General features: G+C 36.9%; 1 protein-coding gene across 2 annotated transcripts in view; it reads left to right on the top strand.

Moving 5' to 3' along the window:
* Nucleotides 1–24,531, top strand: part of nol11 (nucleolar protein 11) — a 104,096-nt gene extending 79,565 nt beyond the window's left edge. The window contains exons 8-18 of one of the 2 annotated variants that reach the window (XM_052130073.1): nucleotides 1,047–1,123; nucleotides 1,205–1,319; nucleotides 2,880–2,977; nucleotides 4,517–4,582; nucleotides 20,261–20,445; nucleotides 20,545–20,670; nucleotides 21,524–21,763; nucleotides 21,847–21,925; nucleotides 23,836–23,928; nucleotides 24,029–24,136; nucleotides 24,240–24,531. In XM_052130073.1, the coding sequence (XP_051986033.1) occupies nucleotides 1,047–1,123; nucleotides 1,205–1,319; nucleotides 2,880–2,977; nucleotides 4,517–4,582; nucleotides 20,261–20,445; nucleotides 20,545–20,670; nucleotides 21,524–21,763; nucleotides 21,847–21,925; nucleotides 23,836–23,928; nucleotides 24,029–24,136; nucleotides 24,240–24,353 (1,301 nt within the window). In that variant the 3' untranslated portion in view covers nucleotides 24,354–24,531. Of the gene's footprint in view, nucleotides 1–1,046; nucleotides 1,124–1,204; nucleotides 1,329–2,879; nucleotides 2,978–4,516; nucleotides 4,583–20,260; nucleotides 20,446–20,544; nucleotides 20,671–21,523; nucleotides 21,764–21,846; nucleotides 21,926–23,835; nucleotides 23,929–24,028; nucleotides 24,137–24,239 lie in introns of both variants that reach the window. The other variant, XM_052130072.1, reaches the window with a different exon arrangement.
* Nucleotides 24,532–26,236: the final 1,705 nt, after the last annotated feature.

The raw sequence follows: 26,236 nt of genomic DNA, 5'->3' as shown, positions 1-26,236 counted from the left end.
CTGTTCTCTTACCAGGCAACTTGCTGCACTGTGGTTGCGTTAGTACTGGCGACACTTTTTCCTGTATAGGTAAGCTGTCGCAAGCTTTTGGCCATTTAAGTTCGAATATCAGTTCCAAATGAAACACTGTAGTGGTTAACTTAAATGTTTGTTCTGTGTCTGATACACCGGGAGCACTAAAATAGTTTTAAAACCGAAATTCAGCTTCAAATTAAGTTGCTTTAGATCTTTTTTCAAAGTGGTGTGCTTTTCCTCAATCCCTAAAATGGAAATGGTTTAAGTGTGAGGCTGCTTATCTCGTGTGCAAAAGAGAGCTAGGGCAGATGTCAAGATTTTTAATGAATAAGGACTTCAATTGTGGTCTTTCTGACCCAAACCTATCGCAGCGCTTCAGAAGACTTTGAATATTCCATTCGAGTTGTTTAGATAACTTTAATCCTATCATTTATATCCTTTTTGGAGCTTGAAAGTTTTGATCCTTATTGGCCCCATTTGAAACGAACAAAAAAAAGACAGTTCAGACATTCCTCAGAATATTTTTGTTTGTGCTCCATATTTTTGAACAGGTTTGAAATGACACGTGGATGAAAAATAAAATTTTTTGGTAAACCATTCCTCTAACCCAAATAAAGGTTATGTGATAGATATTATACAATCTTTAACCTTCTTGTTTCACAAGAACATGTTTTTTTTTTTTTCCAGAAATGCGACATTGCGAGTGTAGTAGTGTTGTTTTTGTTTTGAGTCAATTTAACTCCAGGAAAAAGAAAATCTTGCTCATATTTAATATGTTTGCGGCCTGTGAGAGCCCAAACGTAAAAGGAATATACAATTTTTAATGAAGGACAGATGAAATATATGTTTTCAAAATATTTGTTTTTAGGATTATTTATAATTTTTAGATTCTCGTCTCAAAATTAGGAAAAGTCATGAAGTGTCAGCCTTCAATTTTATGCTTTATTGAGATGCTAAATAGGCCTAGTGGTCTTTCAGACCAATCACAATGAACATTACAACAATCAGACAGGTTATTTTGTCACCTGTAGATTATCTGAGCATCTGGAACATGCATTTCCAAACTCTTCAGGCCAGTAAGGAGATGGCAGGATGGATCTATAGCCAGGTGTGCTTCGTTTTAACCTCTCAGAAAGTTTGTCTGTTTAATCCTGTCATGAGACTAACACAGTGTTTCCCCCTTTTACAGTTGTGGTGTTATTATGGGAAGCTGTACATACCTCATGGGAAAATTCTGTCTGTAATTCCCTTTGAGTGCCAGAAGTCATCTCTTGCAGCTGCCATGGGAAAACTGAAGCAGTCTGGTCAGAGTGGTAAAGATTTTTCTTGTCAAATATGAAAAATGTAACCTATTCTAGCATGACAAATAGGGCTGCAACTAACAATTATTTTGATAATCATTTAATCGAATGATTATTCTGCGATTATTGCGATGATTAATCATTAGCTCTTAACCGATTATTCAGCTTGTGCACCGACTTAAAAGGTTGTCTTAAAAGTGCTTTCTAACACTAAAGAGGACAAAATCATCTTTTAAAAATACCTCTGAATGACATTCACTGAAATAATGGTAAAAAAAAATACTTTTTATTAAGTTTAATTCAGTAAAGAAATTAAAAATATATATTGTTAAAGTGTTTGTCTTGTTTTCCATTTTAAAATGGTCTAAAAATCCTTAAAACAAGATACATTTACTTGAGGAGCAACATACAATTATATTTAAGATGCATAAGTTTAAATATCTTATATTTTGTATATGTGTACTTTTTCATACTTCTGCGTGTGCAGTAAAGACAAAATATACTTCTATTCAAGATCTATTCTCTAAAAGCAAATATAAATATATGCTGCTTCTCAGGTGAATGCATCTTTGCAAAGGATTTTTAGATATTTTTAAATATTTGTAATTTTAATATTACATTCAACATTCTCAGATAAATAAAAAAAAATTATTCTGCAGAATAGTTGCTAATTTTTTTTACATTGTTTTAAATTAGTTTTAGATATTTATATTGGAAAACAAGCCAAAACAAATCATAAACGTATATTGTTGCAGTGTAATATAATGGGGCGAAGACTACCCTCTCTAACCTTTTTGTTCACTTCAATCAATCTTTAAAAGCTCTCTTATTAATAAAGCTGCTTATTACCCATTTTCTTCATGATAAGAAATGCACAGTGACTTATATTATGATTCTATAAGTCACGGGTCATTGGGTTCTAATCTAGCTGCATTAAGCGTGCACGTCGAGGGACGAGCGTCCCCGTGACAGTGTCTGCCGGATGCAGTTTCGGTATCTCTCCCTTAGATCGGGACATTCGCTCAACTCATTTAAGAGGCGCTGACCGCACAGAGAAATGCCAAATGTAATTTGTAATTAATTACATGACCTGCTTTCATATTATTTTAACTTTAATAAAACTATAACATGTAAATATAACTGCATTTAAGATGTAACACCGGGGTGTTTAGTTTAAAGAGCTCAGACTCCACTTATTCCACAACGAGAGTGCTTCTGTATTTACTTATTTGGTATTTTTGTATAATTACCTTATACTTTGCGATCTACTCAAGCTGGAGCTGTTTGGAAAGTTTAGAATGCATCTGGACTGTGATCTGTATAATTCTTCCTCTCCTCAAGCAGGCACGAGCTGCAGTGCTGCTCTTGCGCATCATCATTAGAGTTTATTGTGATCATGTTATGTTAAATTACATCAAACGACTATTCGAAAATGAAAATTTTTGTTGACAACTTTTTATTGTTGACATTGTCGATAACATCGACTAATCGTTTCAGCCCTAATGACAAAACTGAAAGGCTGTTGAACATGTAAGAAATGGCCTTTGCTTGTTCTTTCATCAGAGTCCAAGTCATGTGCTCTTGCATCCTTCTGGATGCAGCCTTATAGTGACATCACACAGACATCAGGAAACGGCAGCAGGCTGACAACCAGACAAACTGTAAGTCACTCTTGTCTTAACTCAACTGCTTGAAATTTTATGTTTCACCAGCATATGGGTTGTGAGCATTGATGGATTTGAAAGTAATGAAATGGATTTTGTGAAAATTAAGGCCTTAAATGGCATTAAAAAGCATTAAATGTTATTCCTACACGCATTAAAAAATATAGATATTTTTGAAAATATATTACCAATTTATCTTGAACAGACAGCAAATATCTATCTCTAGTTACTTTGCCGTGTCCAACAAAGTAACCTCTTCAGCAACTACTACTACCACCACAAACACCACAACTGCTGCTGTAGTGACAACCGCTTCCTGCTGAGCCACTACTGAAGGAAAATCGATCAACCTTCTAGCAGCTTTTGGTTCAAATGCGACGCTGCAGGCAGACGTTTCAGACACCACAGCGTGCAGCAACACTCATACGCATCAGATGAAGGTGTTTCTGAGTTGTTCCAGGGAATGTTTCCTGATTCGCAAATAGACAAATCTTTCACCTGTGGAAAGGACAAAACCAGCTACATTTTAAAATGTGGACTTGCCCCATACTTAAAAAATAAACTGATTTCGGCAATTAACAATGTAGCCTCAGCCAGGACCATATACAGGATCTGCCTTGATGAAGAGAGGAGGAAGAGAGAGGGTGCCATGCGTAGACTTAAGAGAAAAGCTTTGGAAGATGAGCTGGAAGAACTGAAAAAGAAAAGGGAGGTGTTGATGGAGATGTGCACCAGCCTTCAGAATGATGTCGATCAAAATGCTGAGCAGGCTAAAAACAAATCTAACACACTCTTGGCTCAAACGATTTCAAAATCTAATACTCTGAGGGGATACAAGGACAAATGCAATTAATTGAAAAATGTTGAGTCAGAGTTGGAACTAAAAGTGAGTGAAATAATGCAATGGATTAATTCTCTTGTTTACACAACGTAAAACAATGTTGTGTAATTTCTATATCACTTGAGTATTGCATAAATTAAGTTCCAGCCTTAAAAGGTTCCGAGTTTTTCCTTCACTGTCCAGAATGATCGAATTTGGGGTTATAGTTGAAGGTCACGTGTATTTGATGGCGGTACAATTTATACAAACATAAACATAATGGCTTTTTTCCAGTCATGACCTGATTTTTCAGTATGCCTATAGCATTCAATGTCTAGTTGATTGGTACTATGTTAAATTCAATTTGACATATCTGCAAAGACATTTTGACTCCTGGGATATTTCTAATTCAGTTCAGAGTGATAGTTTATTTAAATTATGTAGATTTTATCAAATATCCAAGATTATTATCATTGCATCAGTGTCAAATTGAATGGTTACAATTGGAACCTGGGTTTTGAAAAAAAATGTGTGTGTGTGTGTATATATATATATATATATATAAAATGTGTGTGTGTGTGTATACGTGGTTAGTCACGGGTCGTGTATGGCATTAAAATGTTTAAGAAAATGGCATTAAAAAAGGCATTAAAAAGCATTAAATTAGATTTGATGATACCTGCAGAAACGCTGATATAATACTTACTTTTTTGCAGGTGTCTAATCTAAAGACCAATTCCTCTGTGGAGTGGACTGTGGAGCTGCTTGCAGAATGCATTAAGGTATCAGGCATCCCCAGTCATTAAAGAAAATGTTCACCCAAAAATGGTCAATTATTCAACCTCATGCTGATGCATTCCAAACATGTATGACTTTTTCTTACTTGGAACACAAAAGGAAATGCCTTCAGGGCTCAAATTAACACTTGTCCGGGACAAGTGGATTCTGAAGGGGCAAGTGAAAGAATTGTACTTGCCCGAATGAACAAGTAGCCTGTTTAAAACATCAATAACGGAAAAAATAACCGGCTATATTTTTGATATAGCCTACGCCTGTGTAACTTTTTTTTTTTTTTTACAAAGCTCATATTCTGCGGTTGAAAATAATCCAGAGCATGTGATTTCATAATTTGCTAGATATCTAGTAATAGTTGAGCACTGTTTGACTGACAGAGGTGGCCTGTGTGTGCGCTGAACATGCACGTGTGCTCCGAGAACGCTTGTGGAAATGCGGATACGTCCCTGAACGGTCATATAAATTAAAAAATTCTGCCAAAATGACCATCTTGGTGAGGTATTCATGTAAACCAGTGTGGTGTGGTGGACTTTTGAAATGAGGCAGAATTGTAAAAAAAAATGTAAAGACCAATTTAAATTCATATTTCAGTTTACTTTTTGAATGGAAAGGTGTATGATACATCTTTTATTTTACACCGTTTATAAGCATACTATAACATTTTTATATGTTAATCAGACTTTTAAAGTCAAATCAAATACTTTTTTAATTTTTTTTTAATTATTGCATTTTATAATTTTTTACGCTGCTTCAAAAATACTACCTACAATAATACAGCAACGGGCATGTTTCACGTATCTTTTATCTTTTTGCTTATTATTTGTTATTGTCACCTATTTTTGGATCGATCAGCTACTCCTCTGTAATGATGGCATGAAGCCGTATCTTTAACAGTAAGTGCTCACTGAAATCCAGCTCACTGACACACCAATTTAAGTCATTTTAAGTTCATTTTAATTTGGACATGACCAAAAAGTTGAGTTGTCTGTTTGTTGCTTACTCTGTAAATATCTCTCCACTTCCATCAGCTTGTCCCTAGCAAATAATGATTTGTGGAGACTAGCTGCGAGGGCGAGAGCATGAAAAGTGGGCACACTCACATGATTTATTGATAGCTTATTGAACAACTCATTGCAAAGTTGAGGCAATGTCTCCCCTCACGTGACTTTTTGCCTGTACTCTGCTCACATTTATGCCATGCTTTAGGACAGACATGAGCAACATACGGCTCCACATGGTTTAATGTGGCCCACGGCTCATTTATCGTAAAGGATTTTCTATTTTTCTTTGGATATTTCAGTTAACATGCATTGGGACCTAACGCGTCTCCACAAACATTTAACATGCTCAGGTTTGCCAGATAAGAGATGCAACACCCTCAGTTTGAGATTTATACTTGAGCAAATTCGAAATATTCTGCATAATGTTATACTTATTTTGTGCAACCATGCACATCTCGCTTTCCCCTTTGAACAAATTTAGCGATCTGTAGTGCAATATTCTGCTCAAGGAAAAGTGTTATACGGCTATATGTTATACTTTAAATTAAATATAAAAGTAGATCTCATTCTTCATTGACATGCTAGTAAAAGCAAGCAAGAGACGATTATGTATTTATTTGCGCAATTTAGAAATGTTGAAGTCCATTCGCACCTGTATGTTAATCCAGGGGTTCTCAACCTTTTGCAAGCTGGGCCCCCCAAAGCTGGTTCATTGCAGTTGGGGCCCCAGTGCCCCCCGCCCCATGCTTTATTGTTGTTGTTATTATTATTATTATTATAATTGGCAGTAGCACCAGACTTATAATGTGAGCTTGCAGGTATTATTATTATTATTATGAGTAGTAGTAGGCTTATTTTTTAATGCCAGCATGCTTTGTTTCGAGGTGCCTTTTTAATTTGCAGGGCTTCATACTGTCGTTTGCCAGCACCTCGGCACACACGACACACTGAGGTCTCAGATCAGCCGTGACTGTAAACCCAAATTGCAGGGATGCTTCATCGTACCTTCAAAGCTTTTTTGCAGCTGGTGGTGTGTCAGTTGGCTTGTTGGTCCTCACAAGAAATTTCTCCATTTTGATGTGTTTTCAATATAGTTTAGGCAATATGTAACTGTGCGTGTGGTGTATGTTGAGAGACGTATCAGGGGCTAATCAGTCGGAACTTAGGCACAATCTTTAATTAAACAAACAAAATAATTATTTTGCAGACAATTCAGATTTTATTTTAATACTTAATGATTGTAGTCCTCGTCAGTGTGTGTGTGTGTGTGTCTTAGTCGTGTGGGTAGTTTTAGCTAAGTGTAGCTACTGCCTAGCAGTTAAAAAAAATATACTGGCTAGGGCTGAGATTTGATCTAATCTTAAAAGAATGTTTGTGGGTTTAGTCTTTAAAAAGAATGTTGGGGTTTTGTAGTAAAGGCCTATGTAAATCGAGATCGATAAGACTAGCGAGAGCTGGCACAAGCGAACTTGGCAAGAGACTAGACTAGAGTGAATGGAAAGCTATGTCGTGAGTCAATTTAAATGCAGTGATTTATTTTTGTGTGAGAGTGAGTGAACATTTACATTTATACCCCGCTCTGTAAGCCAGGGCGGAACGGCGGCGGCCATGCGCATGCGCGATTCATTTGCAGCCTGGACGCGGAGGGGTGTGTGTCTCTTCTCTGCTCTGACTGCTGCGTGAGGCTACTGAGAGACTGACCGCCTGTGAGTGCTTTAGGACGGGAGAGGGGCTCACGGCAGCACCCGCTGTTCTTTGAGCACAGTAGGCCTAACTGCAGAGTGATTCGTGCTTTCGAGTCGCCAAACACCACAAAAGTCTCCAAAAACACAAGTAAAAGTCGCTGGATTTGTTGCTTTTGACAAACAAAAAAAAAGCTGCCAGGAGGATGATTTGTTTGTTATAATCAGTGCTTGAAGTGGGGGGAAAAGGTGGCGGCACTCTCTTTGCATTGGCAAATCATGACATTTTTACAGTGAAAAACAAAACTTGGAGATATTGCTGTTACAACAATGTATTGTTATTTATTTAGCATAGCGCATCTCACAGCAATACTCAATCGTGTTTTGAATGATTCAGTGTTGTGAACGAATCGGTTGAGTCAAAGATTCAATGACCCATTCACAAACATCTGTCTCATCCTTGATGAATCGGCCGTTTGAATGAATCGTTTGAATGAACGACTCAATGACTCGCTTAATGAAACCGCTTATGCTTATCACCTGCATTTGCGCTCACTATCGACAAACCAATCAAATTTGTTCAAAACTTTTTTTTTAAATCAGTCCAAACTGATTTTGGACTGATTTGTATTCAGGAGTTATGTATATACAAAACTATAACTTTTTATGACAGTAGTTTAGTGATAAAAAAATAAATAAAAATTCCAGTTTTTTTTTCCCTTCCATCGTAGCCTACTCACGCGCCCCCAGGAGAGTGTCCCACCGGTTGAGAACCACTGTGTTAATCTAACTCTTGCAGTAATCATTTATCATAGTCATGCAGCCTGTGTTATTCAGTTATGTGCTGAAAGTCAAACCATTGAGACCCGCATCATGACCCTTTTAGCATGTAAACGGGTTATGTTTTAGAAGTAAACTCGCCCACTTTGCGACAAACATTAAAAGTTCTATAAATGTCATTTTTTTATTTTATTTAGTAAAACAGACCCCTGATGTAGACATTGTTAAATTGAATAATAAATTAAAAGGCAATTAAAGATGGTAAAATAAATGTATAAGCTCAGCCTTTATTCAGTTTAGAAAAGTGTCTACCTTTGTACAGCAATACAATATTTTAGGCAATTGCAGAATGTTCTCATTAGTCACAGATACACTTCATAAAATTGAGTACATAACTATTTCTGGGCTTAAGTTACAAAAACCAAATCAATGCAGAACATTGTATCTCAAAAGGAATACAATGTGGCCCTCCATGAACTACTTAAAGCCCAATGTGGCCCCTTTATCAAAATAGTTGCCCACCCCTGCTTTAGGAGCTCAATGAGATCGCAATGCACTGAAGGGAGTCGTGAGAGACACTGCCTCCCTCTGAAACTTAAGATTAGATAATTTTTTTACAGTCAATTTATTAACTCATGTAAACACGTTATGTCTAAAGTGAATGTAAACGGTAGAGAAAAATGTATTTGTATCAAAATTTCAGACTTGTAATTGTAAACTAATAGACCTGCTGTTGTCTAGTGTCATTTAATTTTTATCAAACAACCATAACAAGAAAACGAGAAAAACCCCTACGTAACATTTCTTTTGTAGAGAGTCGAGTTGAACGGACAACCACGACGGACAAGCACATGAGTATTCTTAATGTTGAGCCGTCTTCATCTTTTTGCCATATAATGACTCCAGGCTGTCAAGCTCCATAAAGAAAACATAAAACCACAGCAAAGGTAGTTGATGCGACTCATGTGCTGTTTTCCAATTCTTAAGGAAAATAGCCCTATGATCACTTTGCAATATGAATAGACCGAAATTAAGAAATAGTTTCTATTGACTCCAAACAAATCATTGATCAATTCTATTGTTGTGACAAGTATGTCATTTACATACCTGAATGTCCTGGAAAATATTTTGGTTTAAAAAAAAAAAAAAAAAGTTTGATTGTGGTATTTGTTAAATGTACAAAAACATTGGTAACAAATGAGACTCCGGATAAGTGTCAAATACACAAATTGGTATTGTTTTGTCACTGCCAGCAGCTATACATTGTGAAACATCAAAAGTTGACTGCCATCTCTGCTTTGCCCTGACTAAATGATTGCAAAATGATTTTTTTTTTTTTTTTAAATTCCAACATTTCTGTAGTGTTTTCTGCAAAAAAATTTGAGTTAAGTTTAACTTTAAACAATGACGACAGTCGGACTGCTGATTTTATTTAATTTTGTTTTTTTATTCACACCTCGAGGTGGTAGTGATGATGCAGCCTTTACACCTCAGGGTTTAAATTCAATAATATGAGTCCACTTTTGACACATTCAGTATGAATATTTGTTTGAAAGCACAATTAATACAATTTGGCGTGATATGTCCTAGTGTGGTTATTAAACTGCAAAAAACTGCAATTTCATGTTTTGCCCATGCTATACTGCTAATATAATGGTTACTCTATAGGGTGTTCACACTTTGTTCCAAATATATGTAATACACTACAGTTTCTCCGTGTCATGGTTAATAAAGTATACCAGTTTGCGATATTGCTGATCTGTACGATTTAATAATTAAATACGATGAATTGTGCAGCCACAATTAAGCATGATTCTACACATAAATACATGTGTGGGTGAAAAAGACTATTTATCCTGAGATGGAGCACTTGAATTAAAATAAATGGGAGAAATTGGAACACTCAGTATATGGTGGATGTAGAAAAGGAAGTGCCACCTTAAAGGTCAAAAGAGCCAATCACCTTTCAGATGCAGGTGTTGCCTGTCAACCATCAGGATGGGGAAAAAATATGATCTCACTGATTTCAACCATGGCATGATTGTTTGTGCCATCTCCTGGGATTTTCATGCACAACAGTCTTTAGAGTTGACTGAGAATGGTGCCAAAAAAAAAAAACATTCAATGAGCATCAGTTCTGCGGACGGAAAAGCCTGGTTAATGAGAGCGGTCAGCGGAGAATGGCCAGACTGGTTCTAGCTGACAGAAAGGCTACGGTATCTCGGATAACTACTCTGTACAATTGTAGTGAGCAGAATTAGCATCTCAGAATACACATGTCAAATCTTGAGGCGGATGAGCAGGGCCGGCCCTGGCCAATTTGCTGCCCTAGGCAAGATTTCACCTGGTGCCCCTGGAATCACAGACAATTCCACCACTGATCATTGTGTTCATACACTCACACAGAAACAAACTGCGCAGCTTTGTCTTGTTTTACTTTATTTTGAAAATATTTTGGAAACAAACACACACACACAACTAAATTCTAAATATAATATAAATTTATATTATAAGATTATTGCGGGGGAAAAAAAATACAGAAACAAAAAGATACACAAAAAAATAAATAACTATACACAAACTGGAATGCAAAATGTAGCAAATGTTCTACAGCCTTCCTCTCCTTGCCTTTCTAGCAGCAAAGTCATCTATGATATCATCATAAGACAGCTGTTGGGAGACCACATGATTTATGCTAATGACTGAAAGTCCACTGAGACGTTCTTGAGCCATTGTAGATCTCAGGTAGTTTTTAATCAGTTTGAGCTTAGAGAAGCTCCTTTCAGCAGCAGCAGCGACGGTAACAGGTAGAGATTCTCAGAGCGACCCACATATTGGGGTAAATTTCCGTCAGCTTCTTCTTGTGCAGGAAAGTCAGGAGCTCAATGTTTGTCATGTTTTTTGATGGCAGATGTGGAAAGTTTTGCATTTCCAATACAAGTTCCCTGCCATCAATATCTGGCTGTCCATCATGACTTAAAGCTGTGCTCAGGGTCTGACAGTGCTCTACCAACTCTTCTTTGGACATGTTGGGAAAGTTGAGGAGGACTCCAAATTTAACAACAATAATATCTTAATAAAAACCTAAAGTAATATTGACAAACTATCATTTGAAACCTCATGTTTGTTTTCATGCCAAGAGTTCAAAAGATAACACCAATTCAATTTTATGAGGAAAAAAAGGTCTGAAAATGTTTTAAATATAAAGAAAGCTATTATGGATTCTCGATTTGTGATGTGGTTGCGAGCTATAACGCACATATGTGCTCTTTTTATGCATTTATTAGAGGTTGAATTCAAATCAAATACTAAATACTACAATTAACCCTCTGGGGTCTGAGGGTGTTTTGGGCCCTGGAGAAGTTTTGACATGCCTTGACATTTGTGCTTTTTTCAGTTGCTTAAAAACATATTAATGTCTAATGTCTTATAACACTGTCTTCAGCACAAACTGGGCTACAATAATATGTGAGCAACATGTATGTACAGGTTTGTATTTTTGAGAAAATAACGTTTGTTTTGAAAAAACAAAAATGTTAAGTCACTGAAATAAGGCCATATAACACATACTAAACATTTGTCCACAAGATTTTTGAGAACTGGATCTTGTAGCCTTGAGTTTTTGCTACAAAATGATGTGAAAAATCATTCTGATCACTCATTCATACAAAACAATATAGTCATTTAACTTTTGTGTGACAATTTTAGTGCTGAATGGTAATATGCGAGGAGGCGTGAACGATCATGAATATTGATGTGATTCACACCTGAGGACACAAAGACCACTCCTCTTGGCCTATCAATGAGGAATGTGACAGAGCGAATTAATGTGAGGAGACTTAATGATCAAAATCAAGTTTTAAGTTAAAAGAAGTAATCTGACTATATATTTTCTTTACATAAAGACTTTACTTAATTTTAGACCTACACTACCATTAAAAGAAGTCTCTTCTGCTCACCAAGACTGCAATTATTTGATCCAAAATACATATGATAATATGCAGATTTTCTAATATGGGCATATTTAAAGTGCATTTTACTCATTTAACCTAAACACATATTTGCAAGCACAAGCTTTGTTGATGATAACGAGGCAGCATAAACACATTAAAATATAATCTAACATTCATATTATTTTTATATCATATTACATATCATATTTATATCATACAGCATACAATGTAAATAACAACATTTACATGTAACTAAAACTTGCCTATTAGGACATGTCAATACTTTGAATGTCAAACTTTGAATCCTGTCTGGAAACAGTCCCACTAGTAAAATATGTACATGTTTATATAAAATAGCATGTCAGCTAATGAAAACTAAACGACTTACTCGTTTGAAATTGTATCCTCTGCTGGATCAAGTCACTCTTCAAAATACAAACGTTCATCGGAATGTTAACTCTTCCTTAATAGCCAAGAGTTTGATCGCCTGTGTATCGTTACAAATATGCAGAAAATTTGAGTTGTGTTTACATCAAATCTCGCAGTCGGGGGCGTGTACTTTTCCCTTGATCGCCTCAGCACGTTAGCGTATGAATGGCACGCTCTGCTGGTGGGTGGGATCACATTAGAGATAATGAAGCTGTGCCAGGAAAACCGTACATCGCTTTGTTTCATACAGATTACATTGCAGGAGAATATTTGTTTTAAATTTGAATTGTTTTATTTAAAAGTAGACATTTTAAGCTTTCTTTAGACATATGTTTCATGTTTGTGTGAGAAGAATTCGCGGAGATTAAGTTAATTTTAGTGACGTGTTTCTGAAATATGATCGTGAACACAGAGACTGCTGAAAGCTCAACCTTTTTATTTTATTTATAAAAAAAAAAAACAAGGTTTTGATGTTAATATGAGTGTACACAAAAAAAGAAGACCCTCTATAGTTTATAATCATGTATTGATTGTATTTATATGACCATAAATGACGGAGTATTTTAAGTCTATGTTGCTGCTATGTGAAAAAAAACAGCAAAACGCGCCGGCGCGTTTGCAGACCCCAGAGGGTTAAACACACAAACAGCAAGAATAATTACATCTGGTATTCATGCACAAAACTGTATTGAGCACTTCTCTAGCATACATACAGTAGTTACATTTTCAAAAAATTAATTTTGAAAGTGTTTGTTTTCCAGTAACAGTTAGATGGTAGCAATAACGAACTACACATTACTAATTTAGCCAATTCAAATAAAAATACCATAAAATAGTGCACAAGTTCAACTAACTGTCATGATAAGCTATTTCAAATTAGCAAACGTTACTAGCATCGATCGTCGAACTAACTGCTAACTTATGCATAATGCAACATAGATAAACAGATACATCACATTCATTACCTCTACCTTTATCCCGTTTTTCTTCCTCTTCTCTTCTTTTTTTTCTTCCCTGGGCACCAGAGGGCTTCGGTCTTTTTGACATAATGATAATTTATCTGTGAATTCGGCCATCCGTCACAATATCAAACAGGTAATGGATGTCTTTTAGTGCAGCAGGGCGGGGGGGAGATTGATACATCACTCGGACCGGGGTGGATCGGGAAAGCAATGTAGTTATGTTTTTGTGGGATGATCGCTTATATATATATATATATATATATATATATATATATATATATATATATATTTTAATCTGTAGTATTAAAGTTGTATTGATAAAAAAAAAACAAAAAAACTCCTTTGGACGCTCAGGCGCCCCAAGGGGTGGGCGGCGCCCCTAGCATTTGCCTATGCCACGGGCCGGCCCTGCGGATGAGCTACAACAGCAGAAGACCATGTCAGGTCCTCTTAAACCAAGAACAGCAAATAGATTAAGCCTGAAGTTGCGCTGTGTTCTATCCGTGCTCACCCATCAACAGGGCTGCGAGCTCCGGTTACAGGATAGCGCAGAGCCGATCACATGCGCATTTAAATCAAGCTTCCCTCGATTGTGGTTCGTTTTAATTGTTCGTGAGAATTTTCTATTAAGCGCTATGGAGAAATTCACCCGTGCCAATTTGATTTACAATTCAAACTTGCAAATGAACAGTGCAGTCGAAAGAAAGAGCATCAGTTTAAAGACTTTCCACATCTTCATGTCAATCCCTTACTAACATTGACCACAGTAAAATGTAAAAAAAAATTTGATACAGCCGTGAAAGGTGTAGCCAAGGAAAAAAAAACACTGATAGCACATAATTTCCTGTCATGTGTATAAGTATTTTGGATTGAAAGACTTGCTTGACTATTGCACAGATGACAGTTGGTCACTGTAGATTTTCCCTGTCATTTTTCTCTTTTTGTTTTTTTTTTTTTTTGTGGATGTTGCAATGTGTATACTGGATTTGAACTTTTCAGAGTGCTCAATAAAATATTCAAATTCTATTTTGGTTACATTTTGTAAGGTATCCAGGTCAGGTTTGGGGAATGTATGACTAATATTAATGATCGTAATCAATGATTAATCATACGGGTTGACCCAGATACAAAACATACAAAAACGCCCCAAAAAGGGCTTATATAGTCCAAGAGTCTGCTTCAAATATATATAGATAATTAAACACAACGAATTATAATTAATTAGGAATATACATTATATACAGACAGGCTATATTAATTTTAATAAACCCTCAATGGAATTGACCCGTGAGGCTACATGAACCAGTCAGTTCAGTCCCACGAACCACTTTGCTAAATACTCCTGATCAATTCTCCAGAAGGTTTATTCTTAGTTATAAGCCTACTCATCAAAGCACGTTAACTTACTTTGATAATATCAGCTCGTAGCTTAAAATCGCACATTAAAGAGGCTTTGTTTTATGACCAACAACCACAGACAATCAAGCGTATAACTGATTTTAATACAAGGCACTATGATATATCACTACACTTACAAACAGACATTTAACATAGAATAAACATAAAATAAGCAAAGTAAACAATGAGGAAAATAGATGGATTATTATAAGGATAGCCAACTTATTACAACAATCAACCCTTAAGAGCCAGCACATGGAATTACACACTTCAACGCGTTTGAATTTCAGGTGAAATAATACTTGCACACTGGATCTTTGCGTTGCTGAGCAAGGCTGCGTGTATGCTGTGTCCTAGTGGCGTTCTTGAGATGGAGGATTTCGGTTCGGTGTTTCCAGAGCGTGGAGTTGAAACTCACTTGAAGAGAGAGTTGAAGGGTTGTTCAGAGAAGTTTGAAGCGTCTTAGAGGGTAGCTGTTGAATAGTTGACGAGTGTTCCGGAGAGTTGCAGAAGATCGGGGAGTGAGAGATGGTTTGAAGTGATCCAGAAGAAGTCCAAGGGGAAGAGGTAAGAGATAAGGGAGTTGAAATGTTCAGCAGAAGAGAGCGAGCCAAAGTTGGAGCTTGACTTTTAAGGCAGGGAGGTCACACCTCCTTTGGGAGAAGTGACCCAATGAGACCCCTCCGCTTTTGGAGCTGAAGTTGGTTTCTTTGTTCTGCCAAGGCTCTTCATTTGCATACTTATGACCGAAGTCCTGGATGTGGTTTGAATCACTCAAACGATGGTAACACATAGCAGAATACGCTTTTAATGTGACCATATATATATATATTCAGCTAGGACAAGTCGTAAGGTTTAATTTGATACCAAGAAACGTGTATTTAGTACACTTATAAGTGGATATATGCTCTTAGGCTATTAAATATACGGCCTCAGAGTTTTACTACACAACTAAACAGTCTTACTAGTTTGATCTAACATCAGAAATACACAAGTACATTAAACACATTTTTTTTAAACATATTTCTTTAAAAATAAGCATTTCTGGGTTTTACATGAAAGACACACACACACACACATTTTTACGTTCAAAGTCTCACATGGCTTTTCTCACATGGCAAAGCACGCGGTGTGAGGCGAGTCACATGTAAAAGGAGCTTGTCAATAACTGGAGTGTCTCTTTGTCAATAGCGCATTGCGCTGTGGAGACTAGTTGGCACTATTTCAGTGATTAGGGGAGTTTTAACAGTGGGTTCTTTGTTATTCGGAATGATTAGTCCATTGATTCCTCCAGACGCTACAGTTTGCAAGATAAAATTTAATTTGTGTAAAATAGGCACATAAAATTATCGATCACAGGCCCATGAATTGAATCAAAATCATATTGCGGCAGATTTTGAGATCAACAAACATCGAATCGCTGACTAAGAGAATCGATATAAGATTGTATGGTGATGAAACTGCTGATTTACACCCCTAATCTCAAACTGGTTTCATGAACATGGCAATGAGTTCACTGTTCTTTAGTGATCTTCCCAGTCACCAGATCTGAATCCAATAGAAAACCTTTGGGATGTGGTTGAATGGGAGATTCGCAGCATGAATGTGCAGCTGACAAATCAACAGAAAATGCTTGATGCAATCATGTCAACATAGACCAGAATATCAAAGGAATTCAACATCTTGTTGAATCCATGCCATGAAAAACTGAGGCTATTTTGAGAGCAAAGGGAGTCCCTAACCAGTATTGGTATAGTTTCCTAATAAAGTGTTCAGTGGGAGTCGCGTGACGCCATGCAAGGGTTGGACGTGTGAACGGCAAGCTCTGCGCACTTTGCTAGTTTTTAATATTTTTTATGTCATAAACCAGAGAGATTTGATACACCATGATTCTTAACTGTTTTATGAAGAAAATGTCAAAGAATTCAAAATCCTCTTGGTCTGGAGATATTAAAAGACACTTACGTGCTCAAGCTGAAGCCCCTGAGCAGCAGGGAGAAATTCACCATCAACTGTCCAGTATGTCTTCAATGCTGCCGAAGGTCGTAGCAGATTTGGAGGATCTTGCTGTAATACGTCGATCGATCACTTCCATGGAGGCTAAATTCACTCGAGTTGGTTACAAGATTGTTGGACGTCGAAAAACACCTCCATTATCTGGAGTCATCGGAGAGGGAATTGGATACTAATCCGCTAGTGACCAAGACCAATGTCTTGCAGCACGTTTACGGGATCAATTGGAGGATTTGGAGAATCGTAATCGATGAAATGCTGTCTGAAATGTTGGAATTCCTGAGGACAAAGGTGGTCAAGATATGGTGAAATTCCTGGATGGGCTGTTCCCAAGTCTGCTTGACATAACGGACCATAAACTGGAAATCAAGCGAGCTAACAAACTCACCTCTTGCAGGAAATTGGAGTGATTGGGTCTTTTCTGGCACTCCTGTATCGGCCAAAGAGACCGGCTTACTGAACAGCTTTGGGAAAGCACAGCAGGTGCAGCAGAATATGGCCAGGTTAGGAAATCAAGTGTACATAAAATATAATATTATTACAGGAATGTCTCTCTGAAATGTTTGGTTGTGGGAATGTTATATGCACAAAACATCTTACAGCTACAAGAAATTGAGGATTTTAGAAAAACCATAACCTCTTTACACACTGCATCATCCGATTCCCAATCTTCCTACTTTCTGTCTGTTCTTGTCCAACAACAGCCAATCACAAGAGATTTGAAGAGATGCAGCCAATCAATACAGGATTTGGTCAGCAGCCAATAGCATTTGTTAACAGAAAGGATTGGGCCCCGCCCCTGAGTGTCAAAACCGACTTGTCCATAAAGATTTCAGCTGCACGTGTCTGCAGAAAATAACTTGCGCGTCTGTTTAGATCTGCGCGTGTGCAGAAAATAACTTGCGTGTGTTCAGATCTGTGTGGGACCTGTCATGACTGTTAATTTGTGTGCACAATCATATTTTTTTGTGCTCCAGTTTGGGATTTGCAAGTTCTGCAGGTTTACGTTTTACCTGTGAACTGTCATGGTGCTCACACTGTTGTAATTCACTTGCGCGCTACGTTTATGCACTTGCGCTGTTTTTTTTCCAACATTTAACGCTATATACCTGCAATGAAATGCAATTACAGGCACTGAACTGAACGCTATTCTTGCACATGCGATTAGGGGGAGTTTTCAAGATATGCAGTTATGTCGTATCTAGCATTCTCATCTCAATCAGAAGGCCATTTATTCAGTATGTATATGATTAATATAACATGTACAAAACATGTAAAAATATTACATGTTATAACAAAGATAATTGTTTTAAACAGAAATATTTTCAAATTACCTTTTTTATCTATGCGTTCGAGAGGGGGTACGCATTGAATGTTTGAAGGGGTACGCCACTGTTCCCAAAAAGTTCCTAACTGCACTATGTAAACATCTACAATTCAAATGTCTCAAACGGATTAAAGATAAATTAGGAAGAGTCATTATAGTTTTAGCAGAAATTCAGGGGCAAAGGTTGATATTTGGCTAATATTTATGCACCTAACTGATCCTAACTGGCAACTGATTTTTATAGATCTTGAAGGGATGTTGCAAGCCGCTGGCACCCCTCATGATATAATATTGGGAGGAGACTTTAATCTTTTGATGGACTCAGTCCTTGATCATAGTGAAGCAAAAGTGTGCAACCCCCTAAAGCAACATTGACGCTTCTCAGGATGTGAAAATATCTTGTCCTTACAGATATTTTGAGACTTTTGGACCCATCTGGTAGAGACTGAATTTTTTTAGATCTTATGCTACAGAATTGGCTCCACTTTTTTTTAGAAGTTTATACGGAATCAATAAAGAATGGAAAGATTCCGCCAACATTGGCACAAGCCCTGATCAGTTGGATTCTTAAAATGGACAAAGATCCAAGCGAGTGTAGGAGTTACCGTCCAATTTCCCTGATCCAGCGAGACATAAAAAATATTGTCAAATTCTGGCTAACCGATTAAGTTATGCATCTCTTATACATGTAGATCTGGTGGGGTTTATTCATGGCCGCAGTTCTTCTGATAACATTAGGCATTCCATCAATATAAGTGGCAAATGATCAGACTCACTTGATGTAAAAAAGGCGTTATTTTGATATGGTAGAATGGGATTATCTTTTTAAGATTTGGGAAATATACAGGTTCGGGAAAACTTTTATTGGATGGATTGTTACTTTATAGACACCCGGTAGCGGCGGTACAAACGTATGGATTAATTTCAGATTATTTTACTCTGGATAGGGGCACCCGTCAGGGTTGCCCTCTTTCCTCATTATTGTTCTGTCTTGCGAAGTGGACAGGTGGGCTTAATTACATTTATCTATTGATTGGGATGGTTAATGTTATTTAAATTAATTTTATTCCAAAAGTTAACTCTGTGACCAATATGAGAGTGGAGTATTGAAATCTTTTGGAAATTTGCTTCAACATTTTGGGATTCTCAGATCTCAATTCTTTAGGCATTTACAGCTGCGCTGTATTGTTTTTGGGAGTAGCATACACCCCCGCCCCCAAAAAGCGGTAGATTCTCTGGGTGAGGTGATTACTGCTTTTGGATAAGGTCATGAGGCATCATCTCATTACTCCCTGCTAATTCAGAGTCTAGGTGATGGAACTTCAACTTCTCTCATGAGATTATGGGAGAAAGATTTAAACTTGGTATTGGAGGAGGGAGTGTGGAATAGGATTTTAAAAAAGGTAAACTCTGCATCTAGAGATGCAAGGGTTTGACTTATGCAATTCAAAATTTTACATAGATTCTGGACCCCCTCTAGATTGTATAGGCTTGGTCTTAAAGACACACCCACCTGCTGGCAATGCCAATCAGAAGATGGAGACACAACTCATGTTTTTTGGGAATAGATAATTTCGTATCTCCCTATACTCTGTATTCTGGGCGATGGGTCGGTCATAAAAAGTCTGAAAAGTTTTAAATGGACACATGAAATTTGTGGAATTAAAAACAATATATTACCATATAGTATTGTTTACAATTATTAATATTAATGTATTAAAGCAATCTCACATCTATATTCTGCTGTACAGCACTTTATTTGGTAAAAAAAAAAATGCTATGTTGAAATTACATTAAAATAATTTTATTTCCATTTCATTGAAGTTTTAATTTATTCATTTAATTAGACACAATTTTGATGATAAAATTTAATTAAACTGTCGAATATGGATTTCAGAAAAATTGATTGACCACAATTTACATCACAACCTCATGTCTTTTGCCTAAAATACTGAATGTCCTGGAAAATTGTGACTTTAAAAAAGTGTGAACTCTGACTTGTCTCCATGTTTACAAAGAGTTGATCTTTGTTTCAATAAGTGAACATTTCCTTGAATAACACTGCTGACTCCATTTAGCCAGTTCTGTTTTGTGATGTTGTAATTGTGTGTTTTTGCCAGACGGGGGCAGTAGATGATGTTCAGTCAGCGGTGGATGAGTTTGTTTGTCAGACCCCTCAGACTGACCTCCAGGTGGCAGCAGGCATGGTGGCATTAGAACTAGTGTCCAGATCTCAAACAGACAACAACTTCTACCCTCACAGTGCATTTTTACTGCTGTTGCAGACACCGTACCTCTGCCATAGGTTTGAGCACAACACTGAATTCCTGTCATTCATCAGCTCAGTTGACAGAATCAAATACCATCTGCTAATGTATATCTTTGCTGATTGTGTTTTATGTAGTGTGTGTCCTGAATTGCTGCCGCTGGCTCTTGAGAAGAAAGACTTCGGTGTCTGTCAGATTGCTTTCCAGATTTTCCCTGACATCCCTGAAGCGGTCACCTGCGCCTGCCTTAAATCTATTCTCAGGTGAAGTTCCCAGTACTTCTATAACTCTAATCCTTTTTATTGCATGAAAATATTTTCAAAGGGCACTTTATCTTTCTTCTATTTTTATGTAAGATGAACCGGACAGTACTTATGCTCATGTGCATGAATAGTTGTTATTCGGTTAACCGGTCGACGTGCCTGTATTCGAATTACAAAACCACTACTTTATTCTACACATGCAAAACAGGTCTTCAACCCAAGCCCGACTCCACGTTTTGGGTGGGGATTGGGTCATGTTTTCAAGGATAGGGCGTTAGGACACGTTTTTGCGTGCATCCACATTGTTATTCAATTGCTTTTCCTATGTAAACTGCAGGACAGACGTCTTTGACCGTTGCAACGCATATCACTTTAAAAAGATAGCATCATGCACAGGATCAATGCATTTTTAGATTGTCAAGTTAAAAGAACTTCATAAACGCATCTCAAGATACATGCGTTCTGTTTCATTCGCTGTGCTTTTAGCACAGGTGTCAAAGATTCAACGTTATTGTTATTTAATTTTTACCTGGCAAAATTTCAGTGCTTGATAAATGGTAAGCAGAGCACATATGTTTGGCATTTAAATTACATATATTCCGTTGGTAAAAAATACTATGTTGCAGGCAGTGAGAGTTACGCCTGATTATTTTTGTCCTTATTGTGTAATTATATCATTTTGAGATACATATGTGTTGTTACTTAGGCTCATAACTCACAATGCACTTTATTGTCTGCTGTTTTTCATCGTTTTTGACATATATCCATTGCGATACAATTTTTTATTTACAGAGTATTACAAACGATTACCATGCATATCCCTAGTCCATCTTATTTGTGCTTCTGTCTGTAGTACTTCTGACACTGAGATGGAGACGTTGAATCTTGACACGGAAAATATGATGTTCGTGAATGCTCTGACCCAGACTAGATGCTCACCAGAGGAGGAGGGTTGCCAACCTAACGGCTTCTGTCCCCCAGCACTAGAGGATGATGTTTCTGATGTGCCTGTGGCCTCTAGTAGCAAGTCACAGAGAGATCCCTTAGCCCTGGATATGAGCTGTCCTGTGGGGTTACTCAAAAGTGCCCTACTGTATCCTTTATCCATATCGGCTTACTAAACCAAAAACAAATTTCATTTTTCAGTTCCAATGTTTTCTTTAACTTGTTTGTTAGAAATGAGGTCTTGCAAACAGCATACAGCGACCGACTCCTGCTGCCTCATTTAAAGGATCTCACAGTTCCCCAGGTCATAGTGAGTATTGGCACACCAGCTCATTTATAACTCTATTTATTTTTTTGTTGGTATATGTCGCTCCAGAACAGGCAATTTCCCTTCTTAGCTATTAATTTCAAGTAGCCCAGGCTCATGTCTAGATGTTAACTCTCATTCTTGCGAGGTTCACATTTGCTGTTACGAGGGTTAGGGCTGGGTTATGTTTACTGCAGGACTATATGAGTGAATTGACAGTGTGCATGCCTGTGTGAATGTTGTATGTGAGTCTTGTGAGACTTTTTCCAGAATAAGGGTTAACATCTAGACATGATCATAGTTCAGGCAAAGAAAAAGCCGTGTTTTCTCACTCTCATTTTTTTCAGGTATTGTTAAAGAAATATGTTGACTTGGCACTCATTGTAGATGTGACCCTATATTTTTGCATCAAGAACACTTTCCATTATAACAAAAATGTGGCGCTTTTTTTTCCCACTTTTTTTTTTAAAATGCAGTCTGGAATGCTACCTCTGGACAGGCCCATACAGCACTGTAGGGTCATTGAGATAATAATCCTACATCGAACTTTGTTTAAAGAGAGTCGGGATGTTTACTGCTGAAATCTGAGCCTAATAACAGTTCCACAGATGGCAGCAATGATGATATTCAGTAGGGATGTGCAAAACTACCAATTTTCATAATTGACTAGTCGGTCGGTTGCTTGAACGACTAGTGGTCTAGTTGGTGTTAAGGATAATAATGTATAATTTGGCTCTGTCATGTGACCTTGATCAGACACATTAAGAGGGAAATATGGATGTCAAGTGCAGCACTTCATCATGGTAACTAATTGATATTCTACAAAAAAATATAGTCTAAATAACTATTGCACAAAACTATCAAAGTAATAAATAAGAAAGGCTCCAATACAGAGTGGCACAAAGCCACTTACGCGCATCCTAAACGCAGAATGGTGTGCTTCAATGTAACCAGATCACTTGGTAGTCTTGTGGTGATCCTCGCTGCGCATACAAAAGCGCAGAACTGCAAGTTAATATTGCGAGTAAAAGAACTAGTTCACGACATCAAGCAGTTTAAACCTTTTTTTCTGCAGCTATCTATTTGAGCAGTGTCAGATAGAATCAGCAAAAGACTTTGATCTATCCAAAGCACCTCACAAATATGGGAATATTACGCTCAGCAGAGGATTAAACGTCCGACAGACACTTGGTCGTCTTGTATTGTTGATGTTGTGCTTTGATGGCTGTAACAGCAGCGTTGCATAATTGGACTTAACCTAAAGCATTAAAGAGATTTGAACTTCTTGCAGAAGGTTTTACTGTGCTGACTTATTCACTTTTAAGCACAGCAAGCCATCATGCAAAAACAGAAGTTGCATCCCTAAATGAATTAGAGAATCATGTCTTCCATTTAAAACCACCACAACTAAAAATATTAATGTTGGTCATCAACCCCACTAATCTACTAGTCACTTGTTGGACGACTAGTTGATTGGTCGACCACCATGGCACATCCCTAATATTCAGTTTTTCATTTTTTCCGTTTAGAAGTCTAGTAACACTATAACACTTTCAAAATGAGCACTGCAAAAAAATATTTTCAATACAAGTATCCTTGTCTTGATTTCCTGTAAAATTATCTAAACATTCTTAAAACAATTTGCAACTAAATTAATTTACAAATAAAGTTTATTTTTCTTAGATTGGCAAAGTAGATTTACAATTAGATTTCTCTCAAATCGAGACTTAAAATCTTATGCCATTTTAGTTGTCAAGTAAATTTAAAAAATGCTTAGATATTTTTACTGGAAAACAAAACAAAAACACTGGAAAAAAAAAATTTTCCTTGAGGATCCACACCATATATAGATTAAGATTAAAACAGTAATTAGCTGCAGTGGCTCAGGATTAAACTGTTTCTGCATTTCTCAGCTCTTTTTACAGTATCTTCAGTTCCTTTATCTTAAATATTCTCAAGAGGCACCCACACACATCCAAGCTCTGCGAATCCCAACTATGTCCCAGGTCTGTTACCAAGCTATGAATTTTATTTAAAATAATTGTGGTTTTGTTGGAGAAAAGTTGGAGCTGTTTGTTAAATTGGTGTTTTTGTTTTCTCTTTAAGATCATGGACTGGGTTTGCTTATTACTTGATGCTCATTTCACAGTCTTGGTTATGGTGAAAGAAGCTAAACGAGTGGTTTCTGATCTTCATAAGTTTGTGAAATCACAGGTAAGATGTGTGCCAGTTAATGCAGATGAGAAACCAGTGTAGTTCGTTTTCATTTTTATAAAGCTGGAATTCAAATCAAAAAAACTTTTGCAACAATTTACAGGTAAAACTGTATGCTGAGCTGGTCAAAATTGAGGGAAGTCTTCAAGGGCTCAAGAAGTCCAAACAATCTGAAGATTTTGGGCTGTACACAATAGAAGTTATTGAGCTCTTTTAGATGATCTGTACAGTTTATTTTTAATAAAATTCTGCTCATTGGCTCCATTGTGTGCCAAATCATTGACATCATTTTAATAATTTGTTTTTGTTTTACAGGAAAGAGATTGTAAATTAAATGTTTTTTTTAAATGGTGTTTTACAAAAGAATAAAATTATGACATTTCGCAAGATCATCATCCAGAATGAGTTCTCTTTTTATTCTTTCTGTGCTATATTTTTAAACTGTTAAAACATTTGTATTTTTGACTTCTCTTGTTTTATGTATGAATTATTTGAGTCCTGTGGGAGCTAATTTCTCTCGCTCCAGTAGAAAAATAGTTAATCATTGTGAAATGGCTAAATGTGAAGAAATAGGAAAAGTAACCAACAACTTGCTCATCCAAAAAGAATTTACCATGTAGAAGTTTAATCATTAAATCTATTTTTGCGTAGGACTTCCTGCACCTCAACTGGTAGAGCATGGCGCTATGAATGCCATGGTGATTGGTTCGATTCCCAGGGAACACACAAATGGATGCAATGTATACATTGAAAGTGCTGTAAGTCACTTTGGATAGAAGCATCTGCCAAATGCATAAATGTACATTTTAAATGCATATGACTGGGCTGGTTTGAGTATTTCTGTAAGTGATGACCTCCTGGGATTTTCACGCACAACAATCTGTAGAATTTACTCCGAATGGTGCCAAAAACTAAAAACATCCAGTGAGCAGCAGTTCAGACCAGCAGTGGATGGAAATGACTTGTTGATGAGAGGTCAACAGAGAATGGCCAGACTGGTTCAAACTGACAAAGTCTACGGGAACTCTGATAACCAATCTGTACAATTGTGGTATGAACAATAGCATCTCAGAATCCTGAAATTTGGTGACAGCAGCACCTATTGGTCAAGTTATAATTAATTTGATAAAAATGTAAGCACTTCTACCTGTTTTTTATGTTGCTTTTCTTAGTCATATTTTGTGATGTCCATTGATACTTCCTTACATGCTGTTGATGTGCTTGTCACCATAATTGCCTGTTCCAGCTGTAATTATTATTTGGGGCCATGCACCAAAGGTGTGTAGGCAACTATTGTATCAATTGGTTATATTATTATTAATAGGGGTTCAAGCCCATAGGGATGAAACCCTATTGTTTTTGTTAGATTGTTTGGGGTTCAAGCACAAAGTACTGAAACCCTATTGTAATTGTTAGAATTATTATGAGTTCAAGCCCAATGGGCTAGATACCCTATTGTTATTGTTTATTTTTATTATTATTCTGCCAAACAATAAGGCCTAGAGACTTGAAACTTTAGGGAATGGTAGTACTGCTGCTGGATAGCCATAAGCATGGAATTGGCCCATAGGTGGCTCTATAGTGAAGAAAACTGATTTTTGTGTGTGTCCATTTTGGGCTGTAACTCTTGAACTGTAGGGGCTAGAAACAAAATTCTTCATTCCTGTGATTCCTTGCTTGATGAGGAATAGTTTTGCCAACGTTAAAAAAAATGTTGCACCTTTTTTTTATCCCACTATTTTGGATTGTTGAAAAAAGTTCTAAACATACTAATCTTAGACTGTTCGCCCGAGCGGAACCAAACCGGAGTCCCAACGTGAAAAGTTTAAAGTATTAAAATCAATTTGTATTTATCATCAAACGGTAAGCCAAAATATACATAGTATGTGTGGCCACTTTTACAAAAATGGTCCTGGATATCCATATTTATTGAATTAGATGTACTCTTTTGATTAGCTGGGGCCTTCTCCGAGGCAGCAAGAGATACCTTGCCCAATTTTGAATTACCTTTGTTTGGTATACGAGTCCAAGTGAGGGTACACCACCTGAAAAATATTTTCAAAGAAGGGATATCAACTGAACCAGTGTACAGAAGATCTT

This window comes from Xyrauchen texanus, chromosome 7, assembly GCF_025860055.1.
Source record: "Xyrauchen texanus isolate HMW12.3.18 chromosome 7, RBS_HiC_50CHRs, whole genome shotgun sequence".
NCBI lineage: Eukaryota > Metazoa > Chordata > Actinopteri > Cypriniformes > Catostomidae > Xyrauchen > Xyrauchen texanus.
Note: the sequence above shows the minus strand (reverse complement) of the source record. Positions and strands in the feature narration are given on the sequence as shown.